Genomic DNA, 22166 nt, shown 5'->3' with positions numbered 1-22166 from the left:
ACATTATAAAAGTGACAACTACAGGGAATACAAGAAAAGACAGAATATATCAGCTATAGGAGATAAATTCACCTTTCTAAATTTGTGGCAGATAAAATTGATCAAAAATACATAAGGTTAGGTGCCATGCTAAAAGCCAAAATGGCTGCCCCATGGAGGCCAGCACTACACAGCTTGTGAGGGTTGAGAAAGAAGCTTCTGTGGGAAAGGGAGAGGACTCTGGAAGAGCTACCACAGGTTAGAACCCCAGGTATCGGGCGGTGGACGGGGAGTAATAAAGAAGCTGCCTCTCCCAGCCACCGGAGCTCCTTGTAGGAGGAGGGAGAGGGGTGAAGGTGCAGCGAGTTCGTGCAGCAAGTTCCCTGAACATTCCTGCCTGGGATAGCTGTGAGCTCCCTGTGGCCTACTGGCTGCAGAACCCAGTCATCAGGGCAGAAAGCAGAGAAGTAGGACAGGACCACAGAGAATCAATAGCTGATTTTTGCCAGCCATGGTTGCAAAATCGAGTCTGAGCTGCAGCCCCCAGCTCCCAACCCAGAAGGCCCTTCCTGCCATGCCCTCCAAGACCGATCACTGCAGAGCCCCAGGGGAGCAAATGCTGAGCAAACGCTGCCAAGACTGTCGCTGACATGGAAAGGGACTGAAGCTGAGGGTAGCGAGCGTGATTAAATATTTACAAGAAAATTTAAAAAGCGTTAGTAAGATTTTATATAAAGCAGGGATCCAAGAGGCTTAGACGCCACCTACTGGAAGCCAAAAGAAAAGCACCTTGTTTGCAACTGGCTAAAGAGAGACCTTTATATAATAAATCTTTCTGGAAAAACAACAGAATACACTTCCATTAATGCCCATGCCGAGAAATATTCCATTAAACACCATAAACAACCAAAGTGACAAGGCATCTCAGAAAGAAAGAGAAAAATCTCCAGAAAATGAGCTTACAGATATAGAAATATGTGACTTAAATGGCAGAGAATTCAAGATGGTACTTCTGAAAAAACTCATTGAGACCCAAAACAACTCAAATCAACAATTTCAGGAATTGAAAACAACTAGATGAGCAGAGCAAGGAGATTGAAACCCTTAAAACAAACAAACAAACAAACAAACACAAATAGAACTTCTGGAGATGAAGAACACACTGCAAGAGTTGAAAAATGAAATAGCAAGCTCGGGAAATAAACAATTCATAAGGATCAGTGATATCGAAGACAGAAATCTAGAAATAAATCAGAAGGAAGAAGAGAGAAACTTAAGAATGAAAAATAAGAAAAGAGAAATTCAAGAACTAGCTGATACCATCAGAAGAGGAAACATGAGAATATTGGACTTTACCGAATTTGAGGAAAAGGAGCAGGGAGTAGAAAACATTTTCAGACAAATAGTGGACGAGAATTTCCCAAATCAAAAGAATGAACTGGAGCTTGGAATTCAAAAAGTCAACAAAACACTCAAATATCTCATCCCAAAAAGGCCTTCATCAAGACACATTGTATAAAGATCAACGACAAAGACAGAATTCTGAAGGCAGCCAGGGAGAAGAAAATGGTAACTTATAAAGGTAAATCCATTAGATTATCATAGGACATCTCATCACAAACCTTATAAGCCAGAAAGGAATCAAATATTTAAACTATTAAATGAAAAGAACTACCAGCCTAGAATAATGTATCTAGTTAAACTCTCTTTTAGATATGAAGGAGAAATTAAGACTTTTCTAAACACACAAATATTGAGAGAATTCTCCACTATGAGGCCTGCACTACAGGAAATACTGAAAGGGGTCAGTTCACCTAAAACAAAATTAAAAAAAAAAAAAAACATAATTAGGAGTAAAGTGAGTATTGAGCAAATAGAAACAGAGTCACTTGTGAGTCATTAAGACAGTGGAATTAATAAATTTTATTTCTTTACACTGAGTCATCCCTTCAGCAAGATATAACCTCTATATAGCTGACATTTACGAGACTCAACCTCCTGCTGAACCTACAATTTGCTATCCTCGGATTCAACGCAGATCCACAGCGCTGATGTAGTACATGGTACATAATAGGTGTTTAGTAAAATTATTGGAAGAATTAAGAGAAGACATGTAACCCATGACTACAACTCAGCTGGCAGTTTTGCAAAACAAACCTTATTTTCCAAAATGGCCTGAAATTGCTTTCTCTTACTTATTTCAAGGCCATGTTATAAAATTTCACAAACAAGGAAATTGATAGGACTTTAACAGCATGTAAAATTTATAATGAAATGTTCTGTAAATGTCTTTAGAAATAAATAAAGTTGAGTTTTCTGTTTACCTAAACAATATTTGGATTTCCACCTCCAGTTACATTTTAAAATCTTGCAATAGACTATTTCTCCCATCATAACATCTCATTAGACATGCTTAAAATAAATACACATGTATTAAAAGTGACAAAAATATGAAACAATAGGTAACTCCAACAGTGACTCACTTGGGTATGTCAGCAACCCTTACTAAGAACAGGGAATTATAAGCTTAAATAATAAGAAGAGAATTGCCATAGCAAGATAGTAATAAATGTTCAGCATATATAGGGACAAAATGAGATAACAATGACTGAAAAGGAGGCGATTCAAAGATCCAGCTTCGCAAAGGGGAATGGAGATAAGGTGCGTACAGAAGAAAATGGACGACTGTATGTATAACTACCCTTTACACATTCATAATGGCAATCACACACCAAAGATTCAGAACTGTTGTATATAACATAAAACAAGAAGGGCTGGAGGGAAGACCCACGAAAGCCAACCAAAATAAAGAAAACATAAGCACAAGAACAAGGAAGCGATGGAAACACTGAGCTACCAGAAAGCAAAAGATAAAATGGCTATAAGAAGACCTCTTATTTCAACAATCACCCTAAATGTAAATTGACTGAACTCACCAAAAAAAAGGAACAGAGTTGCAGAATGGATCAAAAAACAAAACCCAATCATAAGCTGCCTTCAGGAGACACATCTCAGCTCCAAAGACAAATATAGACTCAAAGTGAAAGGGTGGAAAATGATATTCCAAGTAAATGGCATTCAGAGAAAAGCAGGAGTAGTGGTACTAATATCAGAAGAAATAGACTGAAAGATACTGAGAGACACTTCATAATGATAAAGGGAATCCTGCACCAAAAAGACATTACACTTATTAATATCTGCGCTCCCAATCAGCCCCGAAATATGTAAAGCAGTTACTAACAGAACTAAAGGTAGAAGCAAACCAAAACACTATCGTAGTAGGGGACTTACATATCCCACTGTCAGATATGGACAGATCATCCAAACAGAAAATCAATAAGGAAATAACATTCTTAAATGACACATTAGACCAACTGGATAAAATTGACATTTACAGAGCCTTCCATCCCAAAACAGCTGCTTATACATTCTTCTCTAGTGCCCATGGAACATTCTTAAGAATCGACCACATACTGGGACACAGAGATAGACTTAACAAATACAAGAGGGTTGAAATCATACCAACTAGGACTTTGTTCCATAGTGTAGTGGTACTAATATCAGAAGAAATAGGAACGTCTGCTTTACACACAGAAGGTCCTGAGTTCACACCACAGTGGAGCGACGGACCATGGTCTACAGCCATGCCACCTTGAACAAGCCTAATGTCCGATCTCGGAAGCTAAACAGGGTCGGGCTTGGTTAGTACTTGGATGGGAGACCACCTAGGAAGACCAGGTGCTGTAGACATAATTAATAATAAATAATAATGAAAAAAGAAATCATATCAACCATATTCTCTGATCATAATGCTTTGAAACTAGAGATCAACTGCAGAAAGAAAGCAGGAAGAACCACAAATACATGGATATTAAACAACATGCTACTGAAGAATAACTGGGTCAGAGAAGAAATAAAAGGAGAGATCAGGAGATACATAGAAATGGATGATAATGATAGTACAACATATCAAAACTTTTGGAACAAGGCAAAAGCGGTCATAAGAGGAAGGTTCACATCATTACAGCCCTATTTCCAAAAACAAGAAAGAGTCCAAATGAACAACCTAATGTTTCATCTTAAAAAACTAGAAAGGGAAGAACAAATGAGGCCTAAAGTAGGCAGAAGGAAAGAAATAATCAGAATTAGAGCAGAAATAAATAAAATTGAAAACAAACAAACAAACAAACAAAAAACAGTAGAAAAAATAAATGCAACAAAGAGCTGGTTCTTTGAGAAGGTTAATAAAGTTGATAAACTCCTAGCTAGATTCACTAAAGAAAAAAGAGAAAGGACACAAAAAACAAAATCAGGAATGGAAGAAGGGAAATTATGACTGACATCGCAGAAATACAAAGGATCATACAAGAATATTATGAAAATGTATTTAACACCAAATTAAATAACCTAGAAGAAATGGACAAGTACTTAGAAAAATACATCTTTCCTAGACTGACTCAAGAAGATCTGGAAAATCTAAATAGACTGATTAGCAGTATGGAAATTTAAACAATCATCAAAACCTACCAAAAAGTAAAAGTCCAGGACCAGATGGTTTCACCACTAAATTCTACCAAACATTCAAAGAAGATTTAATATCTATTCTCCTCAAACTCTTCCAAAAAATCAAAGAGAAGGCAATACTTCACAACACATTTTATGAGGCCAATATTATTCTGATATCAAAACCTGGTAAAGATAACACAAAAAAAGAAAACTACAGACCAATATCTGTCATGAACACAGATGCAAAAATCCTAAATAAGATACTAGCTAACCGAATATAGTAACATATTGAAAAGATTATACAAGTAGGCTTCATCCCAGAGGCACAAGGATGTTTCGACATGTGCAAATCAATTAATGTGATACACCACATAAGCAAATAAAAAAATAAGAATCATATGATCATATCAATAGATGCAGAAAAAAGCATTCAGTAAGACACGGCATCCATTTATGATCAAAATACTTAACAAAATCAGTATAGAAGGAAATTACCTTAACATAATAAAGGCCATCTGTGACAAACCCTCAGCTAACATTATACTTAATGGTGAAAAACTACAAACCTTCCCTCTAAAATCAGGAACAAGACAAGGCTGTCAACTATCGCCACTCTTATTCAATATAACACTGGAGGTACTAGTGAATGCAATCAGACAAGAGAAAGATATAAAAGGCATTCATATAGGAAATGAAGAAGTCAAAATGTCACTATTTGCAGATGACATGGTTCTCTATATAGAAAGTCCTCAAGACTCCACAAGAACACTACTAGAAACAATAAACAAATACATCAAAGTCTCTGAATACAAAATCAATGTTCAAAAATCCATAGCATTCCTATACTCTAATAATGAAGCATCACAAAAAGAAGTGAAAAAAAATAATTCCTTTTGCAATTGCTACAAAATGAAAAAAATAACTAGGAAAAAATTTAATGAAACAAGTGAAGGACCTACATAATGAAAACTATAAGACCCTATTAAAAGAAATCGAAGAAGATACAAAGAAATGGAAAGATAGTCCGTGTTCTTGGATTGGAAGAATTGACATAGTTAAAATATCCATATTACCTAAAGCATTATACAGATTTAATGCAATCCCCATCAAAATTTCATCAAAATTTTTTAAAGAAATAGAACAAAAAATCATCAGATTTGTATGGAAGCACAAAAGACCCCGAATTGCCAAAGCCATCCTGAGAAAAAAATCGAGGCTAGAGGCATCACTCTGCCTGACTTAAAATTATACTATAAAGTGACAGTAATCAAAATGGCATGGTATTGGCAGCAAAACAGATACACGGACCAGTGGAACAGAGTTGAGGTAAACCCATATTTATATGGGCAAATAATTTTCAACAAAGAAGCCAAAAACATACAGTCGAGAAAGGAAAGTCTCTTCAATAAATGATGCTGGCAAAACTGGAAAGGTACCTGCAAAAGAATGAAACTCGACTATTGTCTATCACCACACACCAAAATTAACTCTAAATGGATTAAGGATCTAAATATAAAACCTGAAACAATAAAATATATAGAAAAAAACATAGGAATGAAACTCAAGGACCTTGGACTTAAAGAGAATTTTATGAATTTGACCTCAAAGGCAAAGGAAGTAAAAGCAAAAATAAATGAATGGGACTACATCAAACTCAAAAGCTTCGGCTCAGCAAAAGAAATTGTCAACAAGGTGAGGAGACAACCATTCGAAAGGGAAAATATATTTGTAAGGAACACCTCTGATAAGGGCCTAATATCTAAAATATACAAAGAACTCATACGACTCAATAACAACAAAAGAATGATCCAATCAAAAAATGGGCAGAGGATCTGAACTGACACTTCTCCCCAGATGATATACAAATGGCCAACAAACATATGAAAAGATGCTCAACATTGCTAACTACTAGAACATGCAAATCAAAACCACAGTGAGATTATAGAATAGCTATAATCAACGGGACAAGTAATAACAAATGTTGGAGAGGATGCAGAGAAAACGGAACATTTGTACATTGCTGGTGGGCCTGCAAATTGGTATAGCCAGTATGGAAAACAGTATGGAGGTTCTTCAAAAAACTACGAATTGATCCACCATATGATCCAGCAATCCCTCTACTGGATATTTACCCTAAAGACTTGAAAACCCATATCCAAAAAGATATTTGCACACAGATGTTCATAGCAGGATTATTCACAGTGACCAGGACATGGAAGCAACCGAAGTGTCTGCCCTATGGTAGATGATTGGCTAAAGAATCTGTGGAATGTATATACAATGGAACATTACTCAGCCATAAGAATAGATGAAATACTGCCATTTGTGACAACATGGATGGACCTCGAGATAATCATGCTAAGCGAAATAAGCTAGACAGAAAAGGTTGAAAATCACATGATATCATTTATATGTGGGATATAAACCTAAAAGCAACAAATAAACAGGACAAACAAACAGAGACTCATGAACATGGACTGTAGGCTAGTGGTTACCAGAGGACTATAGACTAGTGGTTACTAGTAGGGTGGGGAAGAGGGTAGGAAGTAGATCGGTTAAAGGGGTCAAATATAGAGTTTAGTGGAGGGCAAAGTGGGTAAAGAGGATCAAATATATGATAGCTGAACAAAACTGGACTTTGGGTGATAAACACACAATAGAATATACAGATATCAAATGACAATGTACACCTGAAAATTATAAAATTGTATTAAGCAATGTTACCCCAATAAACTTAATTAAAACAAACAAACAAACAAACAAATAAATAAATAAATAAAGTTATAGAAAACCAAGATTAATAATTGAACAACTCTAGTTGATATAAGTATAGTAAGCAAATGCAAACATGACTCTCAGTGGCCCACGCATTGTACACCAGCATACTCTTGAGTGTGGATGGCATATGAAACCTGTTTCTAAGAATAAAATATAACAAAAGTGACGGGTATTACTCCTGTGATTGTTATCTTATATTGCACAGATGAAGGTATTTTGCCAGTATAAATACAGTCCCTAATCACTTGCTATCAATTTAAATGAAAGATTACCTTGTATAACTATTCCACATTCATAGATACAAAGAACAAACTGCTGATTGTCAGATTGGAGATGGTTTGGGGAAATGAATAAAAAAGAGAATAGGAATAAAAAATATAAATTTGTAGTTAAAATAGTCATGGGGATATAAAGTATAGCATTGGAAATATAGTCAGTAATATTGTAATAATTATGTATGGTATCAAATGGGTACTATATTTATCAGAGTGATCACTTTGTAAGTTATATAAATGTCTAACCACTATGCTGTACACCTGAAACTAATATAACATTGTATGTCAACTATAATTAAAGTAGAAAAAAATTATTTAAAAAAAAGAAATGGACCTTTGACACATGCAACAACTTGGAAGAACTCAAGGCAATTAGTCTGAGAAAAAATAATCCAATCTCAAAAGTTTATATAATTTATATAATGTGTAACTCCATTTACATATAGTTCTCAAAATGACAAAATTATTGAGATGAAAACAGATCAGTGGTTGCCAGGTGTTAAGGATGGTAGAAAGGACAAGATATGAGTACAACTACAAAGGAGCAGCAGGAGAGAGACCTTCTTGGTGATGGACTAGTTCTGTATCTTTGAATGTGGGATAGTTATACAAGTCTACATATTATAAAATCACATAAAACTATAAACATACATTATATCAATGTCAAATTCTTTCTTTTGATATTGTTCTATAATTTTGTAAGATACAATCATTAGAGGAAACTGGGAGAAAGCCACACAGAAGCCCTCTGTATTATCTTTGTAACTTTCTGTGAATCTATAAATATTTCAGAATGAAAAGTTAAACAAACAAACAAAAAACTAATGAGGAAAAACTAGCCCCTCCAAATATTGGTATAGATGATATAATTATGATAATCACTGATATGTGAATAGCCAGACAAATCAAGAAAACCAAAAATAATGTCCAAAGATAGATGCAGTAATTGAGAAAAAAATAATGTTTCATTTTAGATCATTGGAGAAATAATATATTAATCATCAAATTATGTTGAAACATCAGAGTAATTGAGAATAAAAAATGTTGAGAACATTATATCTCTTGTCAAAATAAAGTGCAGATAGAAAAAAAATAATGTGCAAAAATTGAAACTACAAAAGTTCTAGAAATATGGGGGGGATTAAAAAATATTATAAGTGGAAAAGGATTTCTGAATATTATTCCATAATATTCAGAAGTTTTATATATATATATAAAACTTCTGAATATATATATTATATATATATTATATATATATATATAGTTAAATTTTTCTACATATAAAAAATTTCTTCATGGCAAAACTCCATTAACAAAATTAATTTCAAGCAATAACCTGAGAAATCAATATGACACATCAGATAAAAAGATTTACTGTCTATTCTTAAAATATAAAGTATTCCTATAAAAGCTATGAATACTGAGTTCAAAGTAAAGGAACCGTAGATTCTCTCTTAACAAATGAAAAACAAATGTATGTTGTTGTTTATAATAAAACTTTCAGTAGAAACTGAAAGTCATATTGAGATATGACTTTCCTAGGAGGTTAAAAAGGATCTACATTTGCTTACACATTATGTTGGCTGAGATAGGGAGCAACAGGCCCTTGCATGTATTAATATAGGGAATATAAATTGTTAAAAATTTTATAGAGAGAATTTGGGGACTGCCTATTAAAATCTAAAATTAACCCTTTGACCAAAAATTTTATTTTTAAGTATATATCCTACAGGCTAATTATTGTACATGTATGAAATGAAATGTATGAAATAATGTTTTGGTAATAATAAAAGATTGTGAGAAAAAACTAAAACTCTGTTTATAAGCGATTATTTTTAAAAATTAGAAGCCACTTGTAACCATGGGTATCTCTACTAAGACTGATGTGGAAAGTTCTTAACTATTTTCAATAAAAATTTCAAAACACAGAATGGTTTGATAGGCATGCTACCATAAAAAATGCCCACGTTTATAGCTCTATCTATATGTCTTTTGTAATTTTGGTAAAGTATCTAAAATAATGTGAATCTGGTTTACAATTGTTTATTCAGAAAATGGGAACTTTGTTTCACTTGAAATGTACACTATATGCATATAGTGCTTATTCTAAATAAATTATTTTTTCACAAAATGCATGGTCCGGTTTCTGATTGTTAGAAGTCCCTGACAGACAAGAATCTTGTTTTATCTCTTGTTGTACTACAGGTAGCTAAAACAGTGTTATACACTTAATATAGTAAAATAGAGGTATACTTGCTTAGGAATGAGTGATCCTTGACCATGCATGTGAGCTAGGGGAAACTTCAGTCTCATGTCATGTATTGGGTTGCTGCACATCTACACACACACACACACACACACACATTTCTCCTCATCCTTGACCTATGGAAATGATCTCTTAGCCCCACATAAACAGTCATGGGCCTCTAGGTGAGCACAAAATTTTAACTGATTCTAATATTAGGACGTATCACCTATGTAATTCTTAGCACTGATAAAGTATTTTCAATTCTATAAGGTTTTTAAACTATTTCCTATAATTTAAAATTTTCTTGAAAATAAGATTTACCTCTGCCTGTGAGCACAACACAGCCTTGGATACAGTACACTGCAACAATGAGAGCAAATGAAATAAATTAAATAAGGGCAATTATTATAAATATGAAAACTTTGTATGAACACTTTCCAACATAAAAAGCTTTAAATATGAGTTTTGTATAATTGCTGCTAAATTTTATCCCAGTTTTAGAAGCCTTTAGGTGAGCATGGAATGTTTTAACATTATACTTTTTAAAAGAATGTGAGAAATTGAATTCTTTCTTAAAAGATCATTTTTAAAATATAAAATACATTGTATAAAACTGTGTGTAATAATAAAACTCCCAAATAAATGTTTTCCTTTTCTTCTTTCTTAAATCCAGTTTAAATATTTCTGTTGTTCCACTTTCTTAAAGTTTACAGCCTCAGTGGTTATTTTTAACTTCAGTTTACTAATTGCTCTTCCCTTCTACCTACCTAGCCAAACTGCAAGCTTCTTTAGCAGGCATTTAGTATGCTTTAATATTCTCAGCTCTTTCATTGCAGAACAAGTGTGATTATCTGCTTGCCCTCTAGTCATTGGTAGAAAATTCTTCCTCCTTATACTTACACAAAATGAGCTTATGTGAGACTAAAGTTCAGATGAGTATCTGGCACATAGCCAATATATAATCGCTGAATGAATAAAACAAATATTGCCATTAGGATATCCTTAGCAAAGCCAGCACACATCTCCACTCTCAGTGATTCTCTTAATCTACAATGATTTAATTCACTACTGCTATTTTTGAAAATTAAAAAAAATATTTTATAGGCCAGTTATTTATATTTATTTTAACACCCATAGTGTCACAGAATCTATATGTTTTTATCTATATCTATGTATTTTTTAATTTTATATATCTATATATATTCAGATAAGCATAATATGTGTTTTATATGATAGTTGGGCAATGAAGATAAATTGAGAAAAATTATCATTCTTTTAGATTGCACTTATCTCTAACATAGGTCATGAGTGAATTAAGAACTGAAAAACAGGTAGTATATTTTAATTTAAAACAAGCAATTTTCTGTAAACATTAACATTTGAGGATGTAGAAGTCAGGCAGGACAGGTAGTGTAGGAACACTCCCTCTCCATCCAGTATATGGCTCTATAAATCTTTCCTTTCTTTAGATCTCCCCCATTGTTTTAGCCCTAGCAGAGGAGATAAGCCAAAACCAGTCTTTTCCAGCCTAGACTCCATCTTCGTCTAAGGCATGACCTTTGGCTAATTATAATATCATTATTATCTAATCTGCATTACAAATACTGCCACTCCCATTATGCAGCTGACACCATGATAGTTCCAGAAATACCATATGAAGAAGGAAAAGCAGGAATCCAAGCTCCCCGCCTACTGGGAAGAGACAACAAGGCTACATCAGCACTATGTTTTCCAGTCTCCACATTCAGAGAAAACAAAAAATTAATAACCAGCTATCTTGGTGTGACTTGCACGCTCACTCTCTTTCTCTTGAGTAAACCTGCACTACTCCCCCCTCCTTTGAATGTATACCTTAATAAATTTTGCACTTTCTTGCTTGCTATTTACCTTGCCCTTGAATTCTTTCTTGTGGAATAGAACAAGAATCTCCGACACCAGAAAAACTATAAAAGTGAAAAATTCTTCTAAATTCCAGCTCTTCCTCCAATCTTTGAAGTGGATTGATTATACATATTCAACTCCTAACCCTTTTTCATTTGAAATAACTTTTCCATATTACATGATTTTTTTCCTCAGAATCACTCACATGCTTTCTCAGGCTAATTGAGCTTTCCACATTTACAATTATAACCACAGCTAAACATAGTAGCTTGTTTCCCAAGATTTCATAAGAGGACAGCTGCAGTTTTCACCAATCTAATAAAGCATTTCTCTGCATATCATATACATATCATCAGGAGCCCTTAATAGAGAATAAGATTTTTAGGTCTTAGTTCTGGTCCATTGATTTAAGATTTCTGGAGATGGAGCTTCGCTATTTGCATTTTATCAAACTCCTGTTGATTTTTAGGCACAGCAAATTTTGAGAATCACAGGGCTGCAGCTTTGCTAAGATAAATTGCTATCTCTTTAGGTAACAACCAAGGCTCTTGCAGAGCTGTTATACTGTTATAATACACTTTCAGCCTTTCTCTTTCTCTATTACCTGTCATTTTAGTTATTTAGCATTAAAGAAGTTGTTACTGACATTTGAAGAAACACAAAGTGTTTCACCTAAACACTATAAATAAATAATTGGAATAATTGGATGAAAAAAGATTTGGCAGATTGAAGTTTAATACTTTCTAGAATTTTGAAAAGAGAAAGAGTATTAGTGTTAAAGGGATTTTTCAAAAAGAAAATACTTAATGGTTACATTGAAATTAATTGACTAGTTACGGATTGGCTAAACTTTTAAAATATGTTTAAGAAAAATTAATTCACCTGCAGATTCCCAAATTTCTATTCCAGTCCTACACTGCTGCTTTGAATGAAGTCTGTTTTGCTTTTGATTTGAAATCCTACTCATGCGAGTCCAGAATTCGGTACCTATTGAGTTCTTATATTCACCATCAGACACAAATGTGCTTCTAGCTCAAGGACCGCAATGAAAGGCAACCAAACATGATAAAGCTAGGAGGATGTTTTCTGCACAATAGAGAGAGCCATATGATCTCCTTCTAGAATATTAAGCAGTATCAGCTGTAACAGGAAATAAATAGATATGTGAAATCCATTTAGGATGACAAAGAACAAAGTAATATGATCAGTTTACTTTGCGGAATTTATCTGTCTTCACTTTTCATAGTGAAATTTTGCTTGAAATTTAAATATGGATAGCTCCTAAATGTGTTTTTTAAAGATTGCACAAATATTTTTAAGGGTAGTTTATTTGAAAGTAAAATATTTGTCACTCTTCCTTGCAAATGAATTTCAAAATCTTAACCTTTAAAGTGAGTTGACATACAAATCATAGTTCCAGTAACCATTCACTCATTTGAAAACCTCTGCTAAGCACGTAAAAAGGATAAAATATCTATGAAGTTCACACTCCAGTTGGCTGTTAATGAAATAATTATGATAGTACTAGGTTTAATATATTTGAGTTTACAATCTGGAGACAAATAAATTTCAAAATATCTAATTCAAAATGAAGCAAAACTTTTATATCCCACACATTTAGATAAAACTATAACAAAAATACAAATCATTTTTTTCTGAATAAATGAAATACATAATTGATTATAATGAATTAAAATGTATTTAAAGCTTGAATAAAAGTTGTTTGAAGTACCATATTTGAAACACATTATATTTTTTTACCCTCTCAACCTTTTGGAAACTAAGTAATTATACTGTAATAGCAGAAAAAATTTTGGACACCCAAACTGAAATACATTCTTCTATATAAACTATTGAGGAAGGAGAGTAACTGTAGGACTCTCCTTTTCTTGTTCTTTGATAAGAAATAGTTCTAATAAGACAAATTTTTGAAAAGAAACTAGAAAAGAATTTTTAAAATGATAGAAATTTATTTATCCATTTGGTATGAGAGGTGGGAAAAAAATAATAAAGTAAAACTTACTTACCTTGTTAGTTTAGAAAATTATTTCAGAGACTGGAGACGCTTGTGAGGCTGTGCCTCACAGGACTCAAGGCATTCATAAGAACTGTGAGAGTCGACGGTGATTTTACATGCATGCTGATTTTACGTGCATGCTACTTACTATGCAGTGTGATTTTGAGCAATTCATAGATCATCTTGGGAGACTTTCAGAAGAAAGTCCCCTAGACCTCACCATTTCTTATCCTGGGTTTAGTTGGAAATAAACCAAACATCGTAGACAATTTAACCTCCACTAGAAAATGCCAAATTCTTTCAAGGCAGCTGTCTCTTGACAACAATGTAACAAGAGACTGGATATACTTATTTAAAGCATGGTATTTTTTCTGGCATTTGCACTGCTATTTTTTCTCCCTAGAATACTTTTCACAAAATTGATCGCTTTTCTTCTTTCCCACTCAGTTCTCATGCCATCTTCCCAATGAGACCTTTCCTGACTATACCAATTAAAGCAGCCTTCCCTCAACCTCTGTCATATTTCAATCGCTCTTGCCCAAAATACTTTGTTTTATTTGCTTTATAGCACTTATCACTGTTTGAAAAATGTTTTCTTTTATTAATTTAGTGTTTACTCTTCACTGAAACATAACACTTCTTGAGAGAGCCACTTCTAGCTAAAGAGCCATTGTCATTCATTTGACAAATACTTGTTGATATGTCAGATTCTGGGTATAAAATGTTGCGTATAGCATGCATGATCCTTGCCCTTGTGTAGTTTATAGTGCAGTGGGGAAAACAAATAACTAGACAAACAAATGTAAAATTATAACTGTAGAAGTGCTAAGACGACAAGAAAAATGGGCTGAGAGCCTATAATAAAAAATCTAATTTAGTTAAGTAGATGGGAGGTTTCTTTGAGGAAGAGACTTTTGAGCTAAGATTTAAAATATGAGTATGTATTAAGTGAAGACTCTAAGCTGAGGGAAGAGGTCCTGTGGCAAGAGGAAGGATGATGTATAGGAAGGACTGAGAACAAAGGCTGATGTAACTGGAACACGGGAGCTGAGGGGAGCAAGATACAAGAACAGATTATAGAGATCTGCATCAGCTAGAGTATGTGGAGATTTGAGAGTTATGACTTTATCCTGAGAAAAATAAAATTTATGAATATTGTGGGTGTGTGAGTATGTTTATGTATGTATTCACAGGAGAGTTTTATCAGATTTGTGTTTTATGCAGATGATCGTGACTAATCCGAAGAGGACATTCAAATAAGATCTAAAAAGGGGTATATGAATGTGATGGCAGTATTCCTCAGGAGAAATGGTGAAAGTTGAGATTCAGGTAGTGTTGGTAGAAAAGGAAGTAAGTAGGTAGATACAAGAAATATAAAAAAAATAAATAAAACTGAAAAGTACTTGGTATTGGATTGACTATGAGAATATCAAAATTAACTTGCTACTTGTTTGAGCTGATTAATGATATGGCCATTCTCTGAGAGAGGAGAAACTACCAGAAGATATTGTAAGGTATTAGATCATGAACTAGGCTTTGACACATTTGGTTGAAGAATATGAACGGGAGGTTGGATAAATTACGATTCTTTACATTTCTTAAATTTCTATGAGTTAGAAGTTCAGCTCTACTCCATTCAACCTGAACGAAGATTTCCCATTGTCTCTCTTTCATAGCAAATAGAATTCTGCAATTTTGTATCCCACAACCCTAACTTGTACAGAATATATGAAGCACCAAATAGTCTTAAATTCCAAATAGAGAAATTTTGCTCTACTGCAAATTGCTGAATTGGCCGTTGATGTTTTATTGATAAAGGATATGGGGATCAATAACTCAGAACCTGCTATCAAAATCATATCTCAAAAATAAAATAGTGAATCTCAACATATAAATTCACAGAACCTGGGCAGAAATTATCAAAACCTGGTCATATTTAATACAGACATCCTAGCCAAGTCAAATAATATATTATAATATCATACTAAAATGATCATAGCACATCTAAAGTCATTTGGAGTTATAACACACCTTTAACATATTTAAACGTCACTATTTATTATGTACCCAATAGGCAACAGAGCCAGGCAGGAAATATTTTAGCTAAAATCACAGTTATGTTGAGACCTATGAGTGTGTTACTTTTTAAAGTACCTGACTGTAGGAAAATTACATTAGAAGCAATTGACTAGAATTTACTCAGAAAAAAACATTTTGTTCTCTTTATTTTTATCATCTTAATTCTATAGAAATTCAGGGGTAGTATGCAGGAATACGTTACTTTTTAAATTATTTTATAAGAACTCACATTAACATTACTTTTCAAGAATATTCCTTTTTTGTTTCTAGAATTTCTACCCTCTGTCTGTCTGTCTATCTATCTATCTATCTACCTATCTATCTATCATCTATCATTTATCTATCTATCATCTATCATCTGTCTACCTACCTGTTGATCATCTATCTCTCTAAACTCACATATATATGTGTGCATCTGCATTAACTACTCTAAAATGCTTAATAACTATATGGTCATGATAATATGTTTGATTTAAAATCCTATGTAAAATTCAACTACCTTAAACAATAACTTTCAGCAACAGTAACACTAAACTAATACAAAAGCAACGATTTTGATGCTTTTGGGAAATTTATTATATAACCTAATCAAGCAATGTCTTCACATATATATTGAGTAGTTAAGTAAGAAGAAATTTGTTGATAATCTTAAAATAAAACTAAAGCATCTCAAAATTTACCATTTTGTTTTATATTTTATCTCAATTTAAAAATTATAAATGAAAACAACAACCAGAAAAGCAATAATATGTAAACAATGATATGCTATTGAGCCAAAGTGATATTTGAGTTCCTTCATTGACAGCAAAGTGATGGAGGGCCACAGAATTGAAGGAATGTATGTCCCATTTGGAAAGTATATTAAATGGTCAATAATGTTTATCATAGAGAATGGTTAGTCTTAATATTTTCTCATAGTTATGTAGTTGAATAAGAAGATAGTTCTACTAATAAACAATCATGTATATTCTAGGGAGTGTTTAATGCAACATTAGCTACAAAATACTGTAGAAATATCTACCTCTGAGTAAGTTCAGCATCCTTAATTTCTAAGCATAGCATCTTGCATTGGAAAATATCTGCAAGTATATAGAAACTTTTCAATTGAAGCACACTAAGTATTATCTACCCAATATTGAGGAAATTAGAAATTATTCACATTCAGAAAATCATTCCAGTGCTCCTTATAAATATATTTATTTTTCTAATTATACACAAAAATTGGTCTTATTAGAAAATTTGAGAAGATACAGAAAAAATATAAAGAAGAAAATGTAAACCAACCAAAATCCCATCCTCAGAAACAGCCAGTTACTTTTGTGTTATATTCCCTTCCAATCTATTCTTATGCATATATACATTTCAATACAACTAAAATCAAACCAAATATAGATTATCCTGCTTTTTTCACCTAACATTGCATCATCATAAGTTTCTGTGTTGTTAAATATTGTTTAAAATCATGAATTTTAAAGGCTACACAATAACCATTTGATTAGATGTACAGTAACGTATCTAACAGGTAATAGGTATGTTTGCTATTTCCAGTGTTCATGATTAAAAATAAAATTTTGCAACTCTTTTACATGTTTGAATACAATGCCCTTTAAACTATTATGTTAGGCATCAATGCTTGTTTTAAGGTATGATAAGTCATTCAACAGACATAGAGTCTTACAAACTAAAAAAATAAATAAATAAAACTTTTAATTTTTTTTTCGGAAAAATAATATGGATAATGAAAAAGCTACTACATTTGAAGACTCATTACTTTAAAAGAGCATGTGCTTCTAAAACATGCTTTTCTAATATTCTCCATGAAGCTGATACCATTTACATCAATAGTCTTAGCTTTGAAGAAAATGTTTGAACTTTCATAAGTGGCTGCTGTGATCATGTCTAAAAAAAGATTTCAGGCAGATTTTTGTCTTCTTACAATGTAGAAAAGTCATCTAGAATAGCTCAATGCTGAAAGGTCTGATTCACATTTGTAGCAGGTAGAGTTATTTTGATTGTCAGAATCAACAATTAGTACTATATAAAATAAACAATATTCATTGAATTACAATATAAAAATAATTAGCTGAGAAATGCTTATATGTAAGTTAGATTGCCTTTACAGTCAAAGTAAACTAGAAAATAAATGAAACACATAGATAATTCAATTCAATATACTTGATAAAGAGAGTAAAGAATATATCTTTTCAAAAATTAGTCTTATTTTAATTTTAAAAAGTATCAATATTTAATTGATTCTATTTTAAATTTATTATACATGAAAAATTAATCAAAACTCATGTTTTAACATTAGAGTCTATGAACTCTATCATTATTTATTATTTTTATTTCGTTTAGTAGCTGGTTATTAGTATTAGTATTAGTCATTGTATAAAAACAATAAGTACTTTGAAAAAACCAGCAGTGGGACTAAAGTAGGTTGTTTAGGACAGCAACTGAATAGTTGTTATTTGTTTCCTGAAGGTATTGAAAAAACACAATTAGAATCTTGACTCTGATTATCAATCAGTGCCCCTTGCCAAAGAAGGATTAAAATTGGCATATGACTTTTTAATCACTCTCTAGTAATAGAAAGAGAGTGCGCTGACTGATGGCTAACTAGAATGAAAGAGCAACTAATTTTTTCCTCCCCATCCCACAAGTATGCTTTGTAAAAAGCCTTCACCATCCTCAAAAAATAACTGTTTTATTCTTATTTGTCAACATAATAATTACTACATACATTGTTTCATTCACTAAGTAAGAAACATTCTTATTAGAAAAGGCTGAAACTTACCCATTGGCAGACACTTCTTTTCTTACATTTGAAAGCACAGGTTCAAAATAAAAAAAGAATTTAAACCACCAGGTGGATTCTGCCAGTTCAGGTAACCCTATCAAATAAAATTTATATTCCTCTCTTATCAAATACACTTGAGATATTAAAAACAAATAAACAAAAATAATGAGGGTGCTACTAATAAGAAATAAATCAAATACCTTGCTGAGATTTGTCCTCATCTATGAAATTAACAGAGTCAGAACCAATAAGAGAGCTAATTGAAGAAATACTTGCCCCTATAGAGAAAATAAATGATAATAAATGAACAAATACATGACAAGCAAACACACACATATTATTTATCTCTAATCTCTCAAGTAGTATGATTTGAAATGATTTACTATTTACTTCTGGCTCATAAATTTATGAATTGAAAAATTAAATAAAAGTCTTCCAGAATAAGGCATATTACATTCTTTATCAATACAATATATTATTTTCCATGATGGCTCTCCCACTCCCCATAAGTACAGTTATAAAATTTAAAATATGCTACAAATGTTACATTAAAAATCTTAGGAAGTACAAATCAAGAATTATTACATGTATGTACTTAAATAGCTTACATAAGCTATCAAATTCAGAAATAAAGAAATTATTTTTTTAAAAAAATAAACTATTTGTCTTATCATACTTGTATTTGAAACCCATCACTCTTTTAAAAAGATTAGAATATAAAAATAACTTCTGTAGATATAATAAAACCAAGTAAATGAGTATAGTTTAACCTTGTTGTAAAAAGAATAAATCAACAGATATTTCTAACTCTTAAAAATAAGAGTTTTTTTTTTTTTATATATAATGCTGGCATATTTTCAATAACTGATACTTTGGTTTTAAAATAATCATTTAATTTAATGACATTTCTGAATTTTCTTTAAGAAGCTACAGTTTTCTATTAAACTATGAATACTTACAGATAAATAGATAAAAATAAAACTGACTCGATACATGCAATAAATGCTGATATATTATCCATAGCAGTAAATGGAAGTCAGAAAACCCCTGAAACATAATCATGCTATCCTTGTTTTTCTAAGGAATAAATAATACTTTATTTATATAAAACTATCAGTTTTTAATGTATCTTATTAAATGCAAGGTATTATAATTAAACATAATTATAGAATCTAAGCTGATTTTCACTTTTTTATGTTAATGGCTCCATCAATACAACATAACACAGTTAAAACAATACATCAATACAACATAACACAGTTAAAACAAAGAGATGAGAATTCCTTGATAATAGTGATTCAGAGAGGTCAATTCCTATTTTTGATTCTGATGAGTTCTATTCCTATTTTCTTCACTGTCACAAATAGTTGTTGGTGTTTTCCCTTAAGTTTTGACCAGGACATGATACATAAGTTACTAATATCTCACAGACACCTCAAAACATATCCTCTAGGTATATCTTCTAATGATGATACAACTTACTTCGATAATACTGATTTTTGGCCAGAAGGCAACCAACAGAGGGTACTGATGCCATTGCTTTCCCTGTGAGCAAACATCAGAGAGATCATGAACAACAGTCTGAGAAAAAGTGACCAGGAAAGAGAAGTCGATATTAATAACATGGAATTTTCTTTTCTTCTTTTCCATATGAATAATAATTTTTTTTTGTGAAGCAACATAATTTAATACCATGTAGTAAATATCTAATAAAAAGAATTAAAAAGTTTACACAAAATTATAACCAAATATATTGCAATCTTTTTTTATATTTAGAAAAGCAAGGAAAAAAGATATATCCAAATTCAACGTCCGCAACTTATTTCACCTGAAACAAATCTAAAGGGTAGAGAAAAGATATTAACACAGCTTTGATATAGTCACTCACCTATTTGTTTTCTCCAATTTGTTCTTTTAAAATAAAGATAATTCTAAAATTTTCTCAGAAACTGCAGTTTGAAACAATCAGTTTTAGTGATCCAAGACAGACTGTGTTGCCCAGCAGGTCAGGAGACTCTTTGCAGTAACTATGAGTGTGGTCTGGGATCCCTGAGCATACCTTATATTTAGAAGACTGAAACACGATCTGTGTGTAAACACAGGCCAGTTGGGCACACAGCCAACCAGAGGAAGTGTGAGGAAGCTCTCTGCCCTTGACCATGTCAGCGTGCCAAGTATTGCTGCATGCAGTAAGGATGAACTTGGCCCAGACGTTGTTTTGCACTTTTCCTCTGTAAGGTCACAGCTTATAACTGCTACTTTCTACAGGGAGGGAGGTAAGAGCCATATATACTCTCAATATTGAATACAATCACACATTCTGGGAGAAAGTACCATTCTGAGCTGTACAGGGGGCACTACAGAGAGGCTGCAAGACAGCTGGGGGAATGGACATACAAGGGTATAAATCATGGGTGTAAAGAGAAATAATGTGATTTTATCACATTATGTTAATATTATTTATTGATACAAAAGCAAATTTTTATTCTAATTTTTAGTAATATTTCTTATATAAACTATTCTACCATTTTATAAACAGTTTACCCATGGATCCAATGTGGCTTCTTTTTATATTGAGGGAGGATCCTCTCAATTGTTCTTTCAATTTATTTGGTGGCTATTGGTTTTATCAGTTTATATCAATTTTGGTAATGTAACATTACTATAAAATTATATCAACTAGGTTCAAATTTATTCAAAACATTTATTTTAGTATCCCATTATGGTTCTATTTAAATGTCTATTCCACCTGGTTATGGCTCCTTTATGTTGCTGGTATTATTTATTTTTCTTTTTCTCCTTTTTTCTTTATTAGTACTGTTGAAGGTTTCTTTATTAAATTAATTCTTTCAGAGAACTATTTGGCCCCTTTGCTTCTTGATTTTATATTTTATTATTATGTCTTGATTTTATTCTTCTTCCTTTTACTTACTTTAGAATTATTCTGAGTGTTATTTATTTCAAAATACTTTGTAATTGCCATTATAATATTTCTTTAACATTTAAATTATTTAGAAATGTTTTTTACTTTCCATACGTAAACATTTTTAAAAACTGTCATTAATGATTTATAAATTCACTGTACTGTATTGTAAAGAGAGAGTGTTTGAGAATTCCAGTCAAGATGGTGGAGTAGGTAAACCTGTGCTTGCCTCCTCTCACAACCACATTGAAGTTATAGCTAAATTACACAGCTACGATTATTGAGAATCACCTGAAGTCTAGCTGAACAGAAGTCCTATAACTAGGAATATACAGAAGAAGCCACATCAAGATTGGTAGGAGGGGCAGAGGCTCACAAAGGACTTGTCCCACACTCATGTGTATTTGTTAAAAATCAAGAGGGATATCTTGGCTGTGGATGTTTTCCCTGAGAAGTGAGAGGTCCAAGACCATCATCAGGCTCCCCATTTCAGTGGCCCAGTGCCAGAAACAGAAGTCCCCATAACTTCTGGCTGTGAAAACCAATGGAGATAGTGACTGAGTGAGACGAAGGGCTGCTGAAGTACCAGGGGCTCCTCTTAAATGGCACATGAATAAACTGACTCACTAACAGACTCATTATCTCTGAGCTCCAATGCTGGAACAGCATCATGAAAGTGCTAA

At 32.5% G+C, this 22166-nt stretch overlaps 1 protein-coding gene and 1 pseudogene across 1 annotated transcript; one reads left to right on the top strand and one right to left on the bottom strand.

Moving 5' to 3' along the window:
- Positions 1–3613: 3613 nt before the first annotated feature.
- Positions 3614–3729, top strand: LOC111746784 (annotated as a pseudogene).
- An 11742-nt stretch (positions 3730–15471) lies between these two features.
- PPDPFL (pancreatic progenitor cell differentiation and proliferation factor like) lies at positions 15472–20604 on the bottom strand. The gene is made up of 5 exons (XM_011372121.2): positions 20449–20604; positions 20043–20105; positions 18761–18838; positions 18558–18654; positions 15472–17797 (listed from the first exon to the last, which is right to left on the bottom strand). The coding sequence occupies exons 2-5, from the start codon at positions 20095–20097 to the stop codon at positions 17785–17787; spliced, it is 243 nt and encodes an 80-aa protein (XP_011370423.1). The 5' UTR covers positions 20098–20105; positions 20449–20604; the 3' UTR covers positions 15472–17784.
- Positions 20605–22166: the final 1562 nt, after the last annotated feature.

Source organism: Pteropus vampyrus, unplaced genomic scaffold (assembly GCF_000151845.1).
Source record: "Pteropus vampyrus isolate Shadow unplaced genomic scaffold, Pvam_2.0 Scaffold201, whole genome shotgun sequence".
Taxonomy (NCBI): Eukaryota; Metazoa; Chordata; class Mammalia; order Chiroptera; family Pteropodidae; genus Pteropus; species Pteropus vampyrus.
The sequence above is the reverse complement of the archived record's forward strand: the minus strand, read 5'-3'. Positions and strand labels throughout refer to the sequence as shown.